The following is a 16,601-nucleotide window of genomic DNA, read 5'->3' on the forward strand; positions in this document are numbered from 1 at the left end:
CAGAATTACTGAAAGAGATTGACTGTAGTTTTCTGCAGACTTTTAAAATTTCCTTTAAGGTTTTTCGTGTCTGTTTAAATAAGAGACATAATCTTATTAACAAAAACAATGATTGTGTGATGTGTACCTGCTTTCAATTCATCTTTCTGCTATAGGATTTATCTTGGAGAATAGTATGGTTTTAGTAATAGGATAAATTTACATATTTTAGTCTTGCAAGTAAGGTAAGATCTTAGGTGTGGTATTTCACAAAGGAGATCTGACAGTGCAACTTTTATATTTAGTGCCTGTGTCATTAGACAAAAGTGAAATACTGAAATAATTCATTCACTCAAACACTGAGTGCCATATGCCAGGTACCATGTCCCCAGCAGCTAGTACAGTTTGAAGAAGGCAACATATTCTGTAAGCATATAATGAAAACTAAAAGCAATATATTAAGTAACTGCAACAATGAGTTAAATAGTGGGGTATTTAGTAATTTCTCCAGGAGATGGCACTGTTGAGTTGGCTTTTTTCTTTTCAGACAGTAAGACAATAGACCATTCATGTATTGGCCCAAACAAAGAAATATTCCTGTATAGCCTGTCTTCTCTCTCCAGCTAATCACATGCTACTGGAACTGACTGTCTTGTGATCTACTCCCCACTTGGCATAGATTAAAAAATAATCTGTATTTTAAAAATCTGACACATTGTAGTTAATTAATGGAAAAGAACAAATTGTTCACCAGTTTTCATGGAGCTTTATCTTGTCAGTTCAGTAGCTGATAACTTGGAAGACTATTCCAGTGATTTTACCTTTCAAAATTATGTTTTCACTTGTCACACCTTGTTGTTCTGGCAAAATGTAAATTTGTAAACATTAAACATTAAAACAGTAAATTTTTGTTTGCAAATTAATGTGACTAGAGGATTTTAATGTAACACTTGGGTTGGCGGCACTGAACCATTCATTTTGCTCTACAATAAATATATTATCATTTGGGTTTACCTGCAGTAAGTGTTAAAAGTAATTTTTAGTGACTTTATTTGGGTGTAATATTTTGTATATTTTGTGTCTATTTGTTCCCTATTTTACAGAACAACTTCTGGCATTCTGAAGGGATGAAGTCAGTAAGGAGAAAATCCAGAACTGGTTTTACCTGCACTGCATGTTCCAGAATAAAGTTATGTGTGCAGTTTCTGCGATAAAGGCAACAGTTTAGGGATTTTGTTTTATTTATTGGAGGCAGGATGCTAAATTAGGGGATATCATATAGAAAATCAAACTTGTGCCTTGCACTCACTGCAGGGTTAAAGTACTTTGATAAAGATAAATGTGCATTTACGCAATAATGTCTAAAGTAGGCACTGGGCAATTATATTGCACCCTTTTACCTGCATTGCACCCTTTTACCTGCCCCTAACGTCCAAGCTACTTTCTAACCCCAGGAAAACCAATAAGTAATTCCTGTTTTGGCCTAACTCCCTGCCTGAAAGAAAGGTGAGTGAGAAGAGATTTCACCAGGCTTGCGTGAGTCACGGTGTCCTGATGTCTATGTGCCTCACAAGATTCAGCCCACACAGTTCGCATTCACTTCTGTCAGCAAGGCGGCTGCTGCAGTAGACAATGGGCGCTCCAAAGTGCGGGGGTTAAAAACCAGAAGCACCGGTTCATGAAGGAGCCCCGTTTTCCAGATGAGCGAGCTCAGGGATTCCCTGGGAAAATTTTCCAGGCGCTGCCGCAACCCAAAGGAATTTTAGGGGTGTCTCTGGGGGAGAAGAGGGGACCAACCCAGCCCAACTTGAGGGTGCCAGAGAGTACTGGGGGGCGTCACGGAGCGGGGGGGGGGGGGATTCTTGCGAAGGAAGGAAGCGCCTCTTAACTCTGGAAGCCCGGCCTTGGAGACGCGGGGAGAGCGGGGGATGACCTCAACCGTCTCTGCCACGTTCCAGCCAATCAGTCCCGCATCTTGGCATCCGAATCCAGGACCCCCGAAGCCGGAGGCGACGCGAGCCAATGAGCAGTGGGCTGGGGAAGAAGGACAAGCGGCCAGCCTATGGGGGCGGAGAGGCCCGGCTCCGCGTATCCAAGGAGCGCCGGGCTCGGGCTCGGGGGTGTGGCGCGGCGCCGGCGGGGGTGGGCGGGAGCGCCCGGCTGCAGGTGTCCGCGGCGTAGGCATTCGGCGGCGATGGAGCGGCCCGGGGGAGCTGCGGACAGCCTCTGGCGCTGGCCCCACGGCCTCGGCCTTCTCCTCTTCCTCCTCCAGCTGCTGCCGCCGGCGAGCCTCGGCCAGGACCGGCTGGACGCGCCGCCGCCGCCCGCTGCGCCGCTGTCGAGCTGGTCCGGCCCCGTCGGGGTGAGCTGGGGGCTGCGCGCGGCCGCGCCCGGGGGCCCGGCTCCCCGCGGCGGCCGTTGGCGCCGCAGCGCGCCCGGCGAGGACGAAGACTGCGGCGGGGTCCAGGACTTCGTGAGCAGGCTGGCTAACAACACACACCAGGTGAGCGGGCGCCAGGTCCGGCCACCTCCCTGACTGCGAGATACCGGCCCTCGTTCCCCCGGAGGCCGGCCCGCCAGGCCCGCGCAACCGGCTCCTCTTTCTCTGTCCGCGCGCCTCGCGTCCCCGAGGAAGCGACCCCCGGCCGCGCGGCGCCCGCGCTCACCGGGCCGCGGCCCCGAAACTGCGGCGGCAGGAGGGCCGAGTCGGGCCGGGGGAGCGACCCTCGGTTGTCGCGGCCCAGGCGGCTGTGTTTCGTCACAGGGGAGGCCGGCTTAGACTTTCACAGCATTCTTTTTTTTTTTTTAAGTTGTCAAAATCTGTCGAGCGTTGTTGTTTTCTGTCTGTATGAATAATTAGGATCGAGTAACGCTGTCCCCCACCAGGAAGCTGCAGGAGTTAACTACCTCTTAAATGGTTGGAGAAGTTGGGGCTGCGCAGAAGCAAAGGTGTGTCTTCGTGGGGTCAGAACTTTCAGGGTCGGTCGCGGGTGTTCAGCAGTACCAAAGCAGTAATTAGGTTTCTGTGTGTATTTTAATAGCTAAAGGAACAAGGTTGTCTGTGGGATTACAGTATGTGATCTGTCTTACGCCTTCAATTTGGTCTTCTGTCTTGGTGTTGAACTCTAACCAGGATGTCTCCATACTGTTACAACAATGGTTTTCGACGGTGAAGAAACACTGCAGAGATTCTCCTTTGAGCCAGGTCTTAGACGAAAACTTTAGAAATTGTGACAGTTCTGTCTCTAGGGACAAGCAGCTCAACCTTTGCACACTGCTGGATTGACAGTAGTCAGTGTCCTGGCTACTTGCTCTAGTGCAACCTGGGCATCTTCCTCGTATTTTGTCTAGAATTAACGATTTATTTGTTGCATAATGTCTTTTCAGTTCAGTGCATTTTCTCTGTTATATCTCTTCCTCTTTCAGAGAGAGTTGCCGTGGGGAGACAGAAGTGAGTGGCTGACTGCACTTGTCTTTGTAGAACCACATTCTGGATCAGCCCAACTTCAGTCTCCCCTTGATCTTTCTTCCTCTGCCTGGACTAGTTATCTGTGCAGAATTCTTTGTTCTGGGGACCCAGGACAATTTCAGCCAAAGCACAAGCAGTCAGGGAAAACTGTTGCTAAATGCAGTCTTTGGACTGTCTTTTCACAGCAACAGCTGTGAAAAGGTGGCCAAGCTAATGCTGACCTGTGGGACACGTTGGGTGCACATAGGGCAGAATGAGTACTGGGAAGTCTTCCTGTTTGACAAGGAAAAGAAGAATGTTGTAGACTTCCATCTCACAGTGGGGAGTGGAGAAAGGCTTTACAACACCAATGCCTAATTTATAACGGGACCACTTCCTTCCTTGAGCCAGCCAGACACAACATTCTTATTCCAGACACAGCATTCTTACTCCATATTTGGATTCTTCTCTTGCTGATTGACCTACCTTTAGGACCTGCTGCTGCTCCTGGATTTATTCCTTTAGTCAGAGTCTTCCCTGGTTGGTTTGAATTGATATGTCATTTGTAATATATTGATTTCTAAAGCAAGAGGTTGAAAAAAAAAAAAAACTGGCTCAGGAGGTGCTTAGGCCAGATCTACTCAAGAGCAGATCTGAAATCTCATTTCTTTGAAGTCTCTCTCTATATATATATATTTTATTCCCCCTTTCATTTTATTTAGTTACTCTTTCCAGTGATTTTTTTTTAAAACTTGCTTTTTAAGTCTTCTTTCAGTGACCTTCTTTAAGAGAACTATTTTTGTGTTTCTTAATCGTCTACAGTTTCTTCAGAATCCCATCTTTTTTATGGCATGTATTTAAGTGGAGCCACTGTTAATAATAATCACCTTAGAAATAGTTGAATAAAGCAGTTCTTAGTGGTGCACCCACCTTAACCAAGAATTGTTATGTAGTGGTCTCTTCTGCTTTGCAATTCTATATTTTTAGAAGTCATAATGAATCATCCTGAACTCTGTTGAAGAGATCTAGTGTTGTGAGAGCCTTTATAGACAGTGTGAAATAAATGTATCAGCATGACTGAACAACTTTCTAACTTTCTATTAGAAATATTGTATACTTTGTACAACTGAGAAAGTGCCATTTAGAGTAATTTTTTGTAAGATAACAGGGTTCAGTTCCTAAGAAGAATCAAAAGTTCCTGGTTCTCTTCTTACTTGTTATAGGGATAACCTGCTGTTCATGTCAAGCCTCCTTCATGTAATCAGTGTAGGTGAATGTCTTCCACTGTCCAAGATGTGTTAGATATTGGAGGTGCCAAGATACAAAGAAGAGATAATTCAAACTGGAGAACGAAAAGCCTCAAAGTTTTTAGCATCCCTCCTAGACCTGTTCCTGTGGCCTATTTAGCTTTGTGAGACTATGCTGGGGTTTAATCTTTAGAAAGCAAAGTAGAACTAAAGCATGAGAGTGCTTTTATATTCTTCAAGTTTTAGGAGACCTTGTGCTGTAATGACCTATATAGACTTGGTCTCTTCAGTCATGAAATCCAGCAACTAAGTGTGTGTGTGTGTGTATTTATAAATGCTTTTCTTCTTAGACTCAATAAATAACCTTCCTTTTGCCTTTAACCCCAAACTCTTTTCATGACACACTTTTAACTGATTCTTTCCTTTAAATGCTTAGAGTGTTCATGACGTTTATAACCTTTGTGCAAGAGAGAAGTTGAGCAACCCTAGAAGATTTTATTAATGTTGGTTGCTAAGTTGGATTGCTTCAAAACATTCCTTCTATAAGCACCCCTTTGAGGTTAGGCCTGAAACTCTGTCTTAAAGAAACAGATGAAATGCCTTGGCCAGAGTTATGGCGGTGGCTGACATAATTTCCTTACTTCTCATTCCTGAGTTCAGACCATTTGACAATTTCCTTAAAACTTTTCACACTTAGGATTAATAAAGCCAGGAACTGTGGTTCATTCTCTGTCCTTCTGTTCCTGTCATTAACTGTTTCTTTACGTGTAACTTCACAACTTCTACCCCAACATCAAAGCGTCTGTTTTCTTAAATAAAACAGGCCCTGTAGTGAGGCCCTGTTGTATGGCGTGTCAGTTCTGAGAAGAATGCGTGTGTTTGTTTGCTGGTGCTGGCAGGACTGAGTCCAGGCTGACAGGACTGAATGTGCCTGTTGGAGGCTTTACGGAGCGGCTGCGCTTAGCCTGTTGCGGATCTTTGTCACACCCGGAAATCTGAAGGTCAGTGCCTTTAACTGCCCTGAAACTTTCTAACTGCCTCTTTTATTGCAGTACCCAGCCTCTCTTTATACTACCTTCCCCAGCACTCCCACCCTCACCCTCTAGTTAATCTTCTCTTGAGCCCTGTTTCATCCATTCGTTTTGAGGTCAAGGAATAGGAATTCTCTAGGCTCTCCTTCCTGGTCCTAATTGAGCAGAACGAGCAAAATCCTGTTGAGGATTCTGCACCCATACAGTATATCCATCAGACCTGTATCCCCTAGGACCTGTTAAAATGACTTCTATGTTGGGGATTTCAGTTAGCAGTGTCAGCCAAGTTGATGAAGTATACTTATCTGGGGAAGGGTTAGTTATCATCTGAGGTTTGTTTAAGCTGAGGGTAGAGAGCTAGCCACATAGAATAAATGGCTCAAAGGGGATACAGGGTAACAATTAGGTAAGTTCTCTGCTGACTCAAGTATTTGACTCTGTGCATAGTGATTTTTAATTAGAAAATTAAAAACACTGGTCAGTTTCTACTGGCAATTTTCTTTTTGTAATGGTGATAATAATAGGCTCCTCATCCTGCTGTTTTGATCTGATATTTTGTGTTAGGTTCACAGAAGCAGTTAACAGCCTCTTCTGCACTCTCCTGATTTCAAATCAACTCTTGCCACTAAACGTTGGGTTCTCAGGGAGTGACTACAGAGACCATGCCCCACAACTTTGTCCTAGTTGGCCTGTTACTCTCTCGTGATCCTCAAAGAAAGGGCAGTGCTTAATGCTGAGTTGTAGTGGTCAGATCAGGAGAATCACATTTCCTCTTCCTCCTCCCTTCCTACTCCTCAAAGTTCTCTCTTCTTAGAAAGTGGACTGTGCCTAGAGACGGGAGAAACGAAGTGCAGATGTTTTATACAATTAGAAGCTAAGTTAGACCAGAAGTTAAGGTAGACCAGATATCAAATTTGACATATAACTAAAAATACAGCCTTTTTAGCGAAAGGCTGTGTGTCAGTGGCTCCAAAAATATTATGAAACAGATACTGCATTTGTAAATTTCTTAAAAAAAAATTTTTTTTTTAATTATCTTTTTCTAACCAGTGTTTCAGTTGTATCTTATACTCCTTTTTAAACACTTAGTGGAAAACGTGTTTTACCTGCTGTCTTTGTGGCCTCACTGATCTGTATGTAGGTGGTTCTGAGGAGTAATGGGGCTTGAGGAACAAATTGGTCATTTCAGTCTGTTCTAGGCAGGTGTTTTGTGGTTGTTTTTTTTCCTTCTGACACTGTAGTGGTGACTCCAGTCAAGGTTGGGTTAATAGTATGTGGCTTTGAGCTAGCTGGGTTGGATGAATCTTCATGATAGACTCTTCATATATGTAGAGGCTGTTAGGTGAATGCTGGACATATGGGGGTGTTTTGGTTGGTTTTTTTTTTTAAGATTGGAGCTATTTTTCCTTCTCTGTTCTCAACCCCAGTCTCAGGAAACCATAGCAAAGACAGAATCTTCCATTCAGAGCCCGTGGTGTTTTGCTGAGAAAGTTTTCTATGAATGTAATTTATTTTCTGTTTTGCATTTCAATATCTGGCCCTCAGCTTCTCATCTACAACATGAGAATTTTGGACTAGATTGAAAATGTCTAATAAATTCTGTGATTCATATAGAAGAAGAGGAGGCCAGAGGTTGTGATCACAAATGTTTATTGGTTGATTCCAAGTTTAGAAGCAAATTGTGGCTGTTCTGCTTCCCAGTTGAACTTGAACATGGCCTGGATTTCACATCTGGGGTAATTTGTTACCACCTCCAGAGCTTGCTTCAGTGAAATAAGAGTGTTCTTAAAGATAATGGTCGTGTTTTTGTCCATATATTTATGAGAAATTCAACTCTTATTTGGGCAAAAATACTTTATTGTTCTTTGTTGATTGGAAAAAATCTAATGCTAATCAAAACTACTAGCTTGGATAGTCCAAAAGCAAACCAAATAGATAGCTAACAATAAATTTGTTTTCCTTTTCCTTCCCTACAGTACTCTGCCAAAAATGAGGCTTTTTTTTTTTTTCTTTTTGTAGTGGTTGCTTGTGTGTTTGAAAATAGATGGTCAGCCTTCCATAAATATACTCGGCCCTGTGCTAGTTAGAAACTTAACGTGTGATTACTTGGCTTGATTTAGATTTAGATTTCTTCTTCGTTAGAAGAAAATGTATGTTTTTTTCCTTCTAGGGCTTATGTATCTCTCATGTTTGCTTTTGTTAAGAGTTTTGCTCTTTTTTCCTGAATGTTCTAAAAAACTAAGTTCTAATATTATAGTTGAGCCTATTTGCAAATCTAGTTCAACAGTAAGATCATCCTGAAGTACCAAGAGAAATTGAACTGGGAAGGAAATTTTTAACTAACTTTAGTACTTCTCAGATAATTCAGATCAAATGTTTATTTGGTACCTGCTCTTTGTCAAAGGGATTCCCGTCATAAGCATGTTATATACAAAATTCAAAAAAGAAATCTTAATACCCAGACTTCCCTCAATGGCTCAGACAGTAAAGAGTCCGCCTGCAATGTGGGAGACCTGGGTTCAGTCCCTGAGTTGGGAAGGAGGAGGGCATGGCAACCCACTTCAGTATTCTTGCCTGGAGAATGAATCCCCATGGACAGAGGAGCCTGGAAGGCTACAGTCCATGGGATCACAAAGAGTCAGACATGACTGAGTGACTAAGCACAATACTAGATTTGAATCCTGACTCTGCTGTTTCATAACTGTATTGTATGATCATAGATAATCACTTAACTTCTCTAACCTTTATAGTTTTGTTGTTGTTCATTTTACTAGAGAGTCAGCTTTAGGATTATTTGGAGGGTCAAATAAGAAGTTTTATAAAAAAAAAAAAGTTTTATAAAAATGTTTGTTAAAAGTAAAGTATTGTGTAGGTATCCTTCACTTAAACACTTTTGGAATTTTGGCCTGTGCAAAAGAAAAGTTAAACATTAAAAAAGTCTGTATGGTTGTCATCGTAAGGATTTAGCTGTTCAGTGATGGTTTGCTGAGAGTTTGAAAGAATTTTAGAAGAAGGCATGATGACTGCAATGCAGTAGTCTGGAAAGGCCTCATGGATGAAGAGAGAATCAAGGTGTGGAGGGAATTCTTAGGGAGACCTGTAAAGGCTTAGAGGTAGGGAAGTCCTTGATGTGCTCAGGGGATGATCAGCAGAGACTTTCTGCTGGGGGGAAGTAGTTGATGAGTACGAATGAGGTTCCCAGAAAAACCTAGTGAAAAAGATAGCTCACTGTAGGGGAAGGAAAGAGACAGGAAGTACGGGGAAGCAGTCTGCTAATGGTGCTTACTGGGGAAAGTGTTTTACCAGTTAGTGGTTGACATGAGGCTAGAGCTAGATAAACCAGATGTGGAAATGGAGAGCCAAGAGGAGTTATCCTTTTAGAGTTCGACCACCACTGTGGTCTTGGAAGAGTATGTCCAGTCCGGAGCAGGACAGATGGCAGGGCAGACCACCTTGTGTCCTTGAAGTGCTCAAGGTTTCAAGGAACACTCCAGGACTCCTGGACCTTATTGAAGGGGGACCTGAGGTGAGAAGGCCCAGGGGTGAGAAGTTCAGGAGCTAGAAGACAATGAAGCCTGTGAGCAGATTTTTCTGAACATCTGTCAACAAGGATAAAATTGAACTCTTGCTGATAATGTGCTTAACAGTTTGAATCATAGATTGCTAGGCTGATTAGCTGGTCAGCTCTCTTACCAACAAGGCTAAATAACTTGCTTACAGGCCAAGAGCTGGGTGTAGAACATGTATGTCCCTTGGCGCTGCATCTGGAAGGTTGCATAGAGATATTTTAGGTCAATTCATTTGCTTTAGAGGTAAGGCAAGATTATAGACCCTAGCTGTAAGTCATGTAGTTGTGAATTCCTCTCTGCTCCTTAAGGTCATAGTTCCCTCAACAGAGCTCAATTATCCTTTCTAAGCCTCAACTCCCCATCATTTAAAATGGAGTATTATCAAAAGACTTTGAAGAGAAAACATTTTGAAAACCTTGAATCCTACCATATATATATAGGATTTATGTCATTTCTTAGTAAGCCTGTTGATCTGTTTCTGTGTCCACAGAGCCCAATTGTCAGCCAAGTGATGCTGGTAAATACCAGCTCCCGAGGAACATGTGCATAAAAGGAGACAGATGCGGCATAAATGTATTTGGTTTCATCACTTGGCAGAGTTGAGTGACAGCCTTGGGCGGGGGTGGCAAGAATGAGAGTGAGTCAAGATTGGCAGAAGTGTAAGAAGCATATGTGTTCTTTTTTTTTTTTTTAACCTTCATGATTACAGCAAAATTTAACTTGTTAATATGAGTGATACTAACAAGTAATATTAATTTGAGTCCTTTTAGGCGGTGATTAAGGAATGTGATCCCATGTTAGACCTGGATTCAAAGTTTAATGGTGACCAGGGACAGATGAATCTTAATGAATCTCAGTTTTTTCATCTATAAAATGGATATACTAATACATACCTCGTAAGGTCCTTGTGAAGATTAAATACCTACCTCTTAAGGTTCTTGTGAAGATTAATTAGGATTTGGTGTGTATTCATCCTTTATTAAAGGTATTTTATGATGATTATTTTCACAAAGCTTCTAACGGATTACTAGTTAGATGCTCAGGTATTTGTGTATGCACTTAAAATTTTTCCTCATAGCTGAAATATTCCAGGAGAATGAGTATGGTTACTCATAAGAACCAAATCTGGATTAATGAGTATGTTCTACTTATGTTCTTGAACTTGGAGTTTAAAAGAACCTGGGTCTGATGAGGGAGAGACTGTCTATCCAAAGTATCTGGGTTTTTTTAAATTTTTATTTATTTTTAATTGGAGGATAATTGCTTTACAGTGTTGTGTTGGCTTCTGCCATACATCAGCATGAATCAGCCGTAGGTATAAAACTGCATGATAAACCTAAAGCTTGGGGCTTCCCTGGTGGCTCAGTGGTAAAAAATCTGCCTGCCTGCCACTGCAGGAAACATGGGTTCAGTCTCTGGTCCAGAAAGATCCCACATGCCTCAGAGCAGCTAAGTCCGTGTGCCTCAACTGTTGAACCTGTACTCTAGAGCCTGGGAGCCACAACTGCTGAGCCCAGGGGTCACAGTTACTGAACCCGCCTGACCTGGAGCCTGTGCTCTGCAATAAGAGAAGCGACCGCATTGAAAAGCCCGTCCACCATAACCAGAGTAGTCCCTGCTCGCCACAACTAGAGAAAGCCCACACAGCAACGAAGACCCAGCACAGCGAAAACAAATTTTTTAAAAAACCTAAAGCTTAATGAAGGAGAAGAGAAATATTATTGAATTATTTTTTATTACGTGCATATCTCTTTAAAGTAGCATTGCCCCACTTCCTGGCCTACATTATTAACTCTCTGCTCTAGTTGAGGTTACCTTCTCACCAGTCGCTTTATCTTGCCATGCGCTCTGTTGCTTCTTTGTTCTCCTGGCATTCCTCCTGTCTGAAGCCTTTCTAGCTCTGCTTGGTGCTTTCTCTTCTCTCCTATGGCACTTAACAGCGCTGTGTAACCCAGCGCTTTACTGTAGCATTCAATTCTGTATTTACTTTCATTTATCCCATTGGTATTCTCCAGATTATAGACTTCTTAAAGATAGTACAAGCATGCCCCTTAACTTCACCCTTTGCCTCACACAGTGCTAGAGAAAGAGTAGTCAGCAAATGCTTAGTCTGGAATCAGACAGACATTTGAATCCTTGCTCTGCCACTTATCAGGTGTGTAACTTTGGGCAAATTACTTAGCCTCTCTGATCTTCCTTCATCTATAAAGTAGCAGTGATGTGTTATATATCATGAGTGCTCAATAAAAGTCAATATTATTATTATTCTTTAATTCAACCATTTTTTATTGAGCACCTACCACATGTTAGGCCTTGTACTGGGTCCTGGGAACTGATATAGAACACAACAGACAAGATCCCTGCCTTTATGGACCAGTAGACAAAATAGACGTTAAACAAATATGTAGTTACAAATACAGTAAGTACCAAGAAGGGAAAAAGCAATTGATAGAGCTTCTGAGAAATTATTTAAGCTGGTGCTTAAAGATGAATAGAATTTTTCCTGTAGGAGTGTCCCAGGCAGAAAGAACAACATGTTCACAGATGTGGGGCTAAAAAGAGCATAATGCCTCCAAAAATCTGGAGGAAGGCCCATGTGATTGTCGCAGAGAGAGTCAGGGGCTGGGCTCCACACCCTGTCGGGAGCCATGAGCTTTTATGGTTCAGTTAGCTGGCAACTGGTGCAGACCCTTTCATCACTTCCTTTTCTTTGAAATGAGACTAAGATGTAAAAATTAAATCCTAACAGTTTTGAAATTTAACTGATTTATTAGGCATGAATAGAAATGAATTATCCCATGAAAATGAATTTTTCAAAACTATGTCTACCCTTTTAGTGCCAAAGTTTTTGTTGTTTGTCTTTTAATGAATATCTTTCTAAAATACTTCTCTGCCTCCTTAGTCAACAGTATGATCTTGGATTATTAAGGAGATTAAATTATGCTGTACCACGACTCACATTATTTTAACGTGGTGTGGCATTAATACCCTCAAGGTCTGTTGAGATTTGTGGGGCTATTTTCACCCATTTCGAATGGCCCAGATTTATAAGCTTAGTGAAATGGTCTGCCTTGCTGAAGTTTACTCTTTTTTTCCTGTAAAAATGATAGTCCCCTTTCAAGATCCTGTTCCTTCTCACTGCTGTTCCTATCTCTAGAAACACTGTCCCCCAGATTTAACTTCTATAAACTAAAAAATTTTACTTAGCTTAATTTTACTTCTGTAAGATGCTTCGGTAAACTAAGAAAACAGATTACTAGTTTTAGACAGTCTAACAGGTTTAGCAAACTGATTTAGTGTGATGGTCTGCAGGTTTCTCTTAGTGGTCAAGTCCATAGGTTTTTTGTTTTTTTTTTTCCCATTTATTTTTATTAGTTGGAGGCTAATTACTTTATAATATTGTAGTGGTTTTTGCCATACATTGAGATGAATCAGCCATGGATTTACATGTATTCCCCATCCCGATCCCCCCTCCCTCTCCCTCTCCACCCGATCTCTCTGGGTCTTCCCAGTGCACCAGCCCCGAGCACTTGTCTCATGCATCCAGCCTGGGCTGGTGACCTGTTTCACCCTTGATAATACACGCGTTTCGATGCTGTTGTCAAGCCCATAGGTTTTAATTGCATGGACAGTGGCGTCAGAGATCTCTCTCCCTTGCTTCCTTTCAGTGAGTGTCCACCAGGCTGTTGAGTTTTCTAGATACAGGATTATTGTCGCCCTTTCTTGTTGACGCCAGACTACTGTGGAACAAGGAGCTGGTTTTTTTTTTTTTCCCAAACGAAGACAGAGCAGTGGAAAAGCAAACTGAGTTGTGAAATTATCAGTGAGTCATAGAATATTAAAGCTTACAAGAATTAGAAATGTTGTTGTTCCAGCTTCGTCACCTTGGTGGTGAAGTTAGGTTGCACTGCTCAGATTCACAGAGCTATTGGCAGAGCCAGAAGTTGACCAGGTATAAAGCCAGTGCTCTCTTCTGTATCATCCAGCCTCCCAGGAAACTGAATAATTGAATAGGTTTGCAAGCTTGTATGCTGTTTTGTGTCTAGCCCTTTTATTTCTAAGGATAGTCTCCAGGAGAACTGGAACATTTGTGATCTTATTTTTGGCTCACGTTGGGTGATCCTAGGCAGTGCCTTATTTAATAGAACTGTATTCTGTTAAGGTTTTCTTCCTGCCCGCAAGAGCTTTGCCCGGGTTTGTCCCAGACCTCTCTTACACATCACTGTGTCCTGTCTATCCCTGTGTTTCCTGGTTGGGTTTGGAAGCCCGAACCTTCAACTCTCAGCCTTTGCAGAGTCACCAGTGCCTTGTTACTTCATTTGACACTCATTATTCCAGTGAGTGAAGGAGCATAATACAGTTTTATTCCTGAGGAAATATAATAGATTCCCAAGAGAGAAAATGATTTGTGCCTACTTTCCCAACCAGCTAGTTACTAGACCAAGTTTTAACACTCCTTTGCAGTTTTATTTTCAGTGACAGGTTGTCTTCTGTAGGTTGAATATCTCGCATGTTCAGTCTTCATTTTTAGACTTCTGTTAAGTGTGTTCACAGAGTACAAACTTCACAAGCACAGAGTGTGTGTTATCACTGCTGTGTCCCCAGTGCCCGAAAGAGGGTCTGGCACATGGTAGGCAAGCAGATTTTTTGTGGAAAGAAGGAATGTGTGTGAAGGGTGACATCATTCACTCCCTGTTTATTTGCCGGAGAAGCTGTTCCTCTGCAAGTGGCTCTTAAACCAGGTCCCCCCATGAAACTGACCCAGGTTCAGTTGTGCTGGTGTGAGTTCTTTCAGTATTTTACTTTCAGTTGGGTGTGCAACTAAAGATAGACAGAGATTTCTCATTACCAAGTTTTTTTTTCCAAGCTACAGTGACTCCTGGGACCAACTGTGAGTTCTCCTAGCCATAGCAACAGTAATTTAATTAGACTTCTAGTTTTAATTAGATGTGAAGACAAAGTTATTTCTGTGAAGAATGTTGTGTTTTGTGGCCTTTCTTTTTTTTCCAGGTGAAACTGGAAAAAAAATTTTTTTTAAAATTTTAGTCACTCAGTCGTGTCCAGCTCTTTGCAACCCTGTGGACTGTAGCCCGCCAGGCTCCTCTGTCCATGGGGATTCTCCAGGCAAGAATACTGGAGTGGGTTGCCATGCCCTCCTCCAGGAGATCTTCCCAACCCAGGGATTGAACCCAGGTCTCCTGCATTGCAGGCAGATTCTTTACCACTGAGCCACCAGGGAAGACCAAGATGGAACTAAGGATGAGCCAGATGAGCGTAGAAATGGACATTTGTGTTCATTCATGGTCTCTTAAACGTGTGAACCTCAGGCTTTTAAATGGTGGGCATTAAATGTGTGGATGAGTCTTGCATTATCCAATGTCAAGGTGAATGTATTTCAGAAAGCTGTCACCTACTTTCTAACATAATGAGTCCCTGGAAGCCAACTTGGTTGTAAATGCCCATCAGTGACTCCCTTCTACCCAGAGCTCCCCTGCTGGGGTCAGTATATGGCTATCAGTTCCACCTGGGACACTAGACATCACAATCTTTTCAACAGATGATGAGGTGGCGAGTAATCCAGTCACTCCAGAAAAACTATAAAGAAGAAACATCACCATAAATTCTACCAATAAAAGGTGGTTTCTGTTAGTATTTAGAAGAATTTGTTTTTAACCATAAACACATGATTTTACCTGCTATTCTGTAAATCTGCTTTTTACTTAACATGTTTTGAACCTTTCAAAGTTGGTAAATACCTGAACATTTTCAGTGACACCTGGTATATTGTTTTATTGCCTGAGATAACTTACTTAACAAAGCGTCAGTTCTTCATCTAGAATATACAGATATAGTAACATGGGGTTGTTATGTGGATTAAATGATAATGTGTGTAAGGTGTTGAACACAGAAGATGGCCTGCAGGATGTAGTGAACATGCAGGTGTATAACGTCTTCTGTGAAGGTGTGTAATTATCCCCTGATGATAAATTCCTGAATGGGATTGCTTGAGTCATGTGTTTTGGACATTTTCAGTTGATTGGCATCACCAAAGAGCTCTCCAGAAGAGTTAACAGCAGTGCTTATACTCCACTCCCACCCACAGTGCACACAGGCGCTCTGGTCTCCTCCACTCCCTGGATGCCAGGCTTTTCCAAAAGGTGGAAAATGTTATCACATTCTTTTTCTTTGATTACTAGTGAGATTGAATAACTTTTCAACCATTATTGGTCATTTCTGTGTCCATTTGTGAATTGCTTGTTTGTGTGTTTTACCTATTTTCTTTTGAAGCCTTTGTCTTTTTCTTATTGACCTGAACACTTTGTATATTAACCTTTCGTTGTGTTGCAGATAGTTTTTCCAGTTTTGTTTCCACGTTATGTTCAATATTTTGCTATTAATTTTTTTTTATATAGTCAAAGTAATTGATATAGTAAGGGTTCTGGCTTTTGTGTCATTTTTGAAATGGCCTTCTCATTCTAAGTTTGTAAAAATATTCACTCATACTTCTAGGATTTTTGTGGCTTAACCTTTTGTATTTAAATCTTTGGTCTATGTGGAATTTAGTTTGGAGTGTGGGGGAGGGGGTAGTAGGAAGGAAGTTAGGAATCCAGCTTTTTATTTTTTCCAAATAGCTAGCTTTACCAACTCTCTTTCACCAATGATTTGAAATGCCTGCTTTATCATACATTAAAAGAAACTTTGTGTAGTCTTGGTCTTTGTTTTGTTCTATTGATCTGTCTTGTCTATTCCTGTGCCAGTAACTGTGCTATGGGATTAATAAATCTCTCACTGGATGTGGCTAAGTTTCATGCTCATCTGCTCCTGATTGAATCAAGCTGACATTTTACATAACTAGTCTTAAATTTCTTGGTTTCTGAGCTTTCTATGATAGGGTATGATTATGTAATCTGAACTACTATATTTACTCTGCGGTCCTTCTGGATGCTGGTTTTGGATCGCTGATCACACAAACAGCATGTTTACGTGGTTTCCCTTAATTCCGACTTGCTTCTAGAGCCTACATTTGGCTGGCTGTTTAGCAATATGTAGTGGCCAGATAGTGTTGTCTTTATGCTAAATACTCTACCTCTTAGGCATACTACACTGGGGCAACACAACTATTGTTTATCAGAAATAAAACAGGCCTCAACTCTCTGCCACCTTTTCCATTTCAGTTGTTATGTATACAGCTAATACATAACATCTTTTTTTTGTAACAATGCTTGAGGTATATTCTCTACCTACTGTTGGCTGGACTCCTCAACTCCTAAATGTTTCTGTATATTTATTATTTTCATATTGTAGGATGTTCATTGGAAATACTGTG

At 41.7% G+C, this 16,601-nt stretch overlaps 1 protein-coding gene across 4 annotated transcripts in view; it reads left to right on the plus strand.

Annotated features, from left to right (window-relative positions):
- Positions 1 to 2,078: 2,078 nt before the first annotated feature.
- SORT1 (sortilin 1) overlaps positions 2,079 to 16,601 on the plus strand; it is a 64,356-nt gene continuing 49,833 nt past the window's right edge. For 2 of the 4 annotated variants that reach the window (XM_043460430.1, XM_043460431.1), the window contains exon 1: positions 2,079 to 2,482. In XM_043460430.1, the coding sequence (XP_043316365.1) occupies positions 2,174 to 2,482 (309 nt within the window). In that variant the 5' untranslated portion in view covers positions 2,079 to 2,173. The remainder of the gene's footprint in view (positions 2,483 to 16,601) is intronic. The other 2 variants (XM_043460434.1, XM_043460433.1) reach the window with 2 other exon arrangements.

Source organism: Cervus canadensis, chromosome 2 (genome assembly GCF_019320065.1).
Source record: "Cervus canadensis isolate Bull #8, Minnesota chromosome 2, ASM1932006v1, whole genome shotgun sequence".
NCBI lineage: Eukaryota > Metazoa > Chordata > Mammalia > Artiodactyla > Cervidae > Cervus > Cervus canadensis.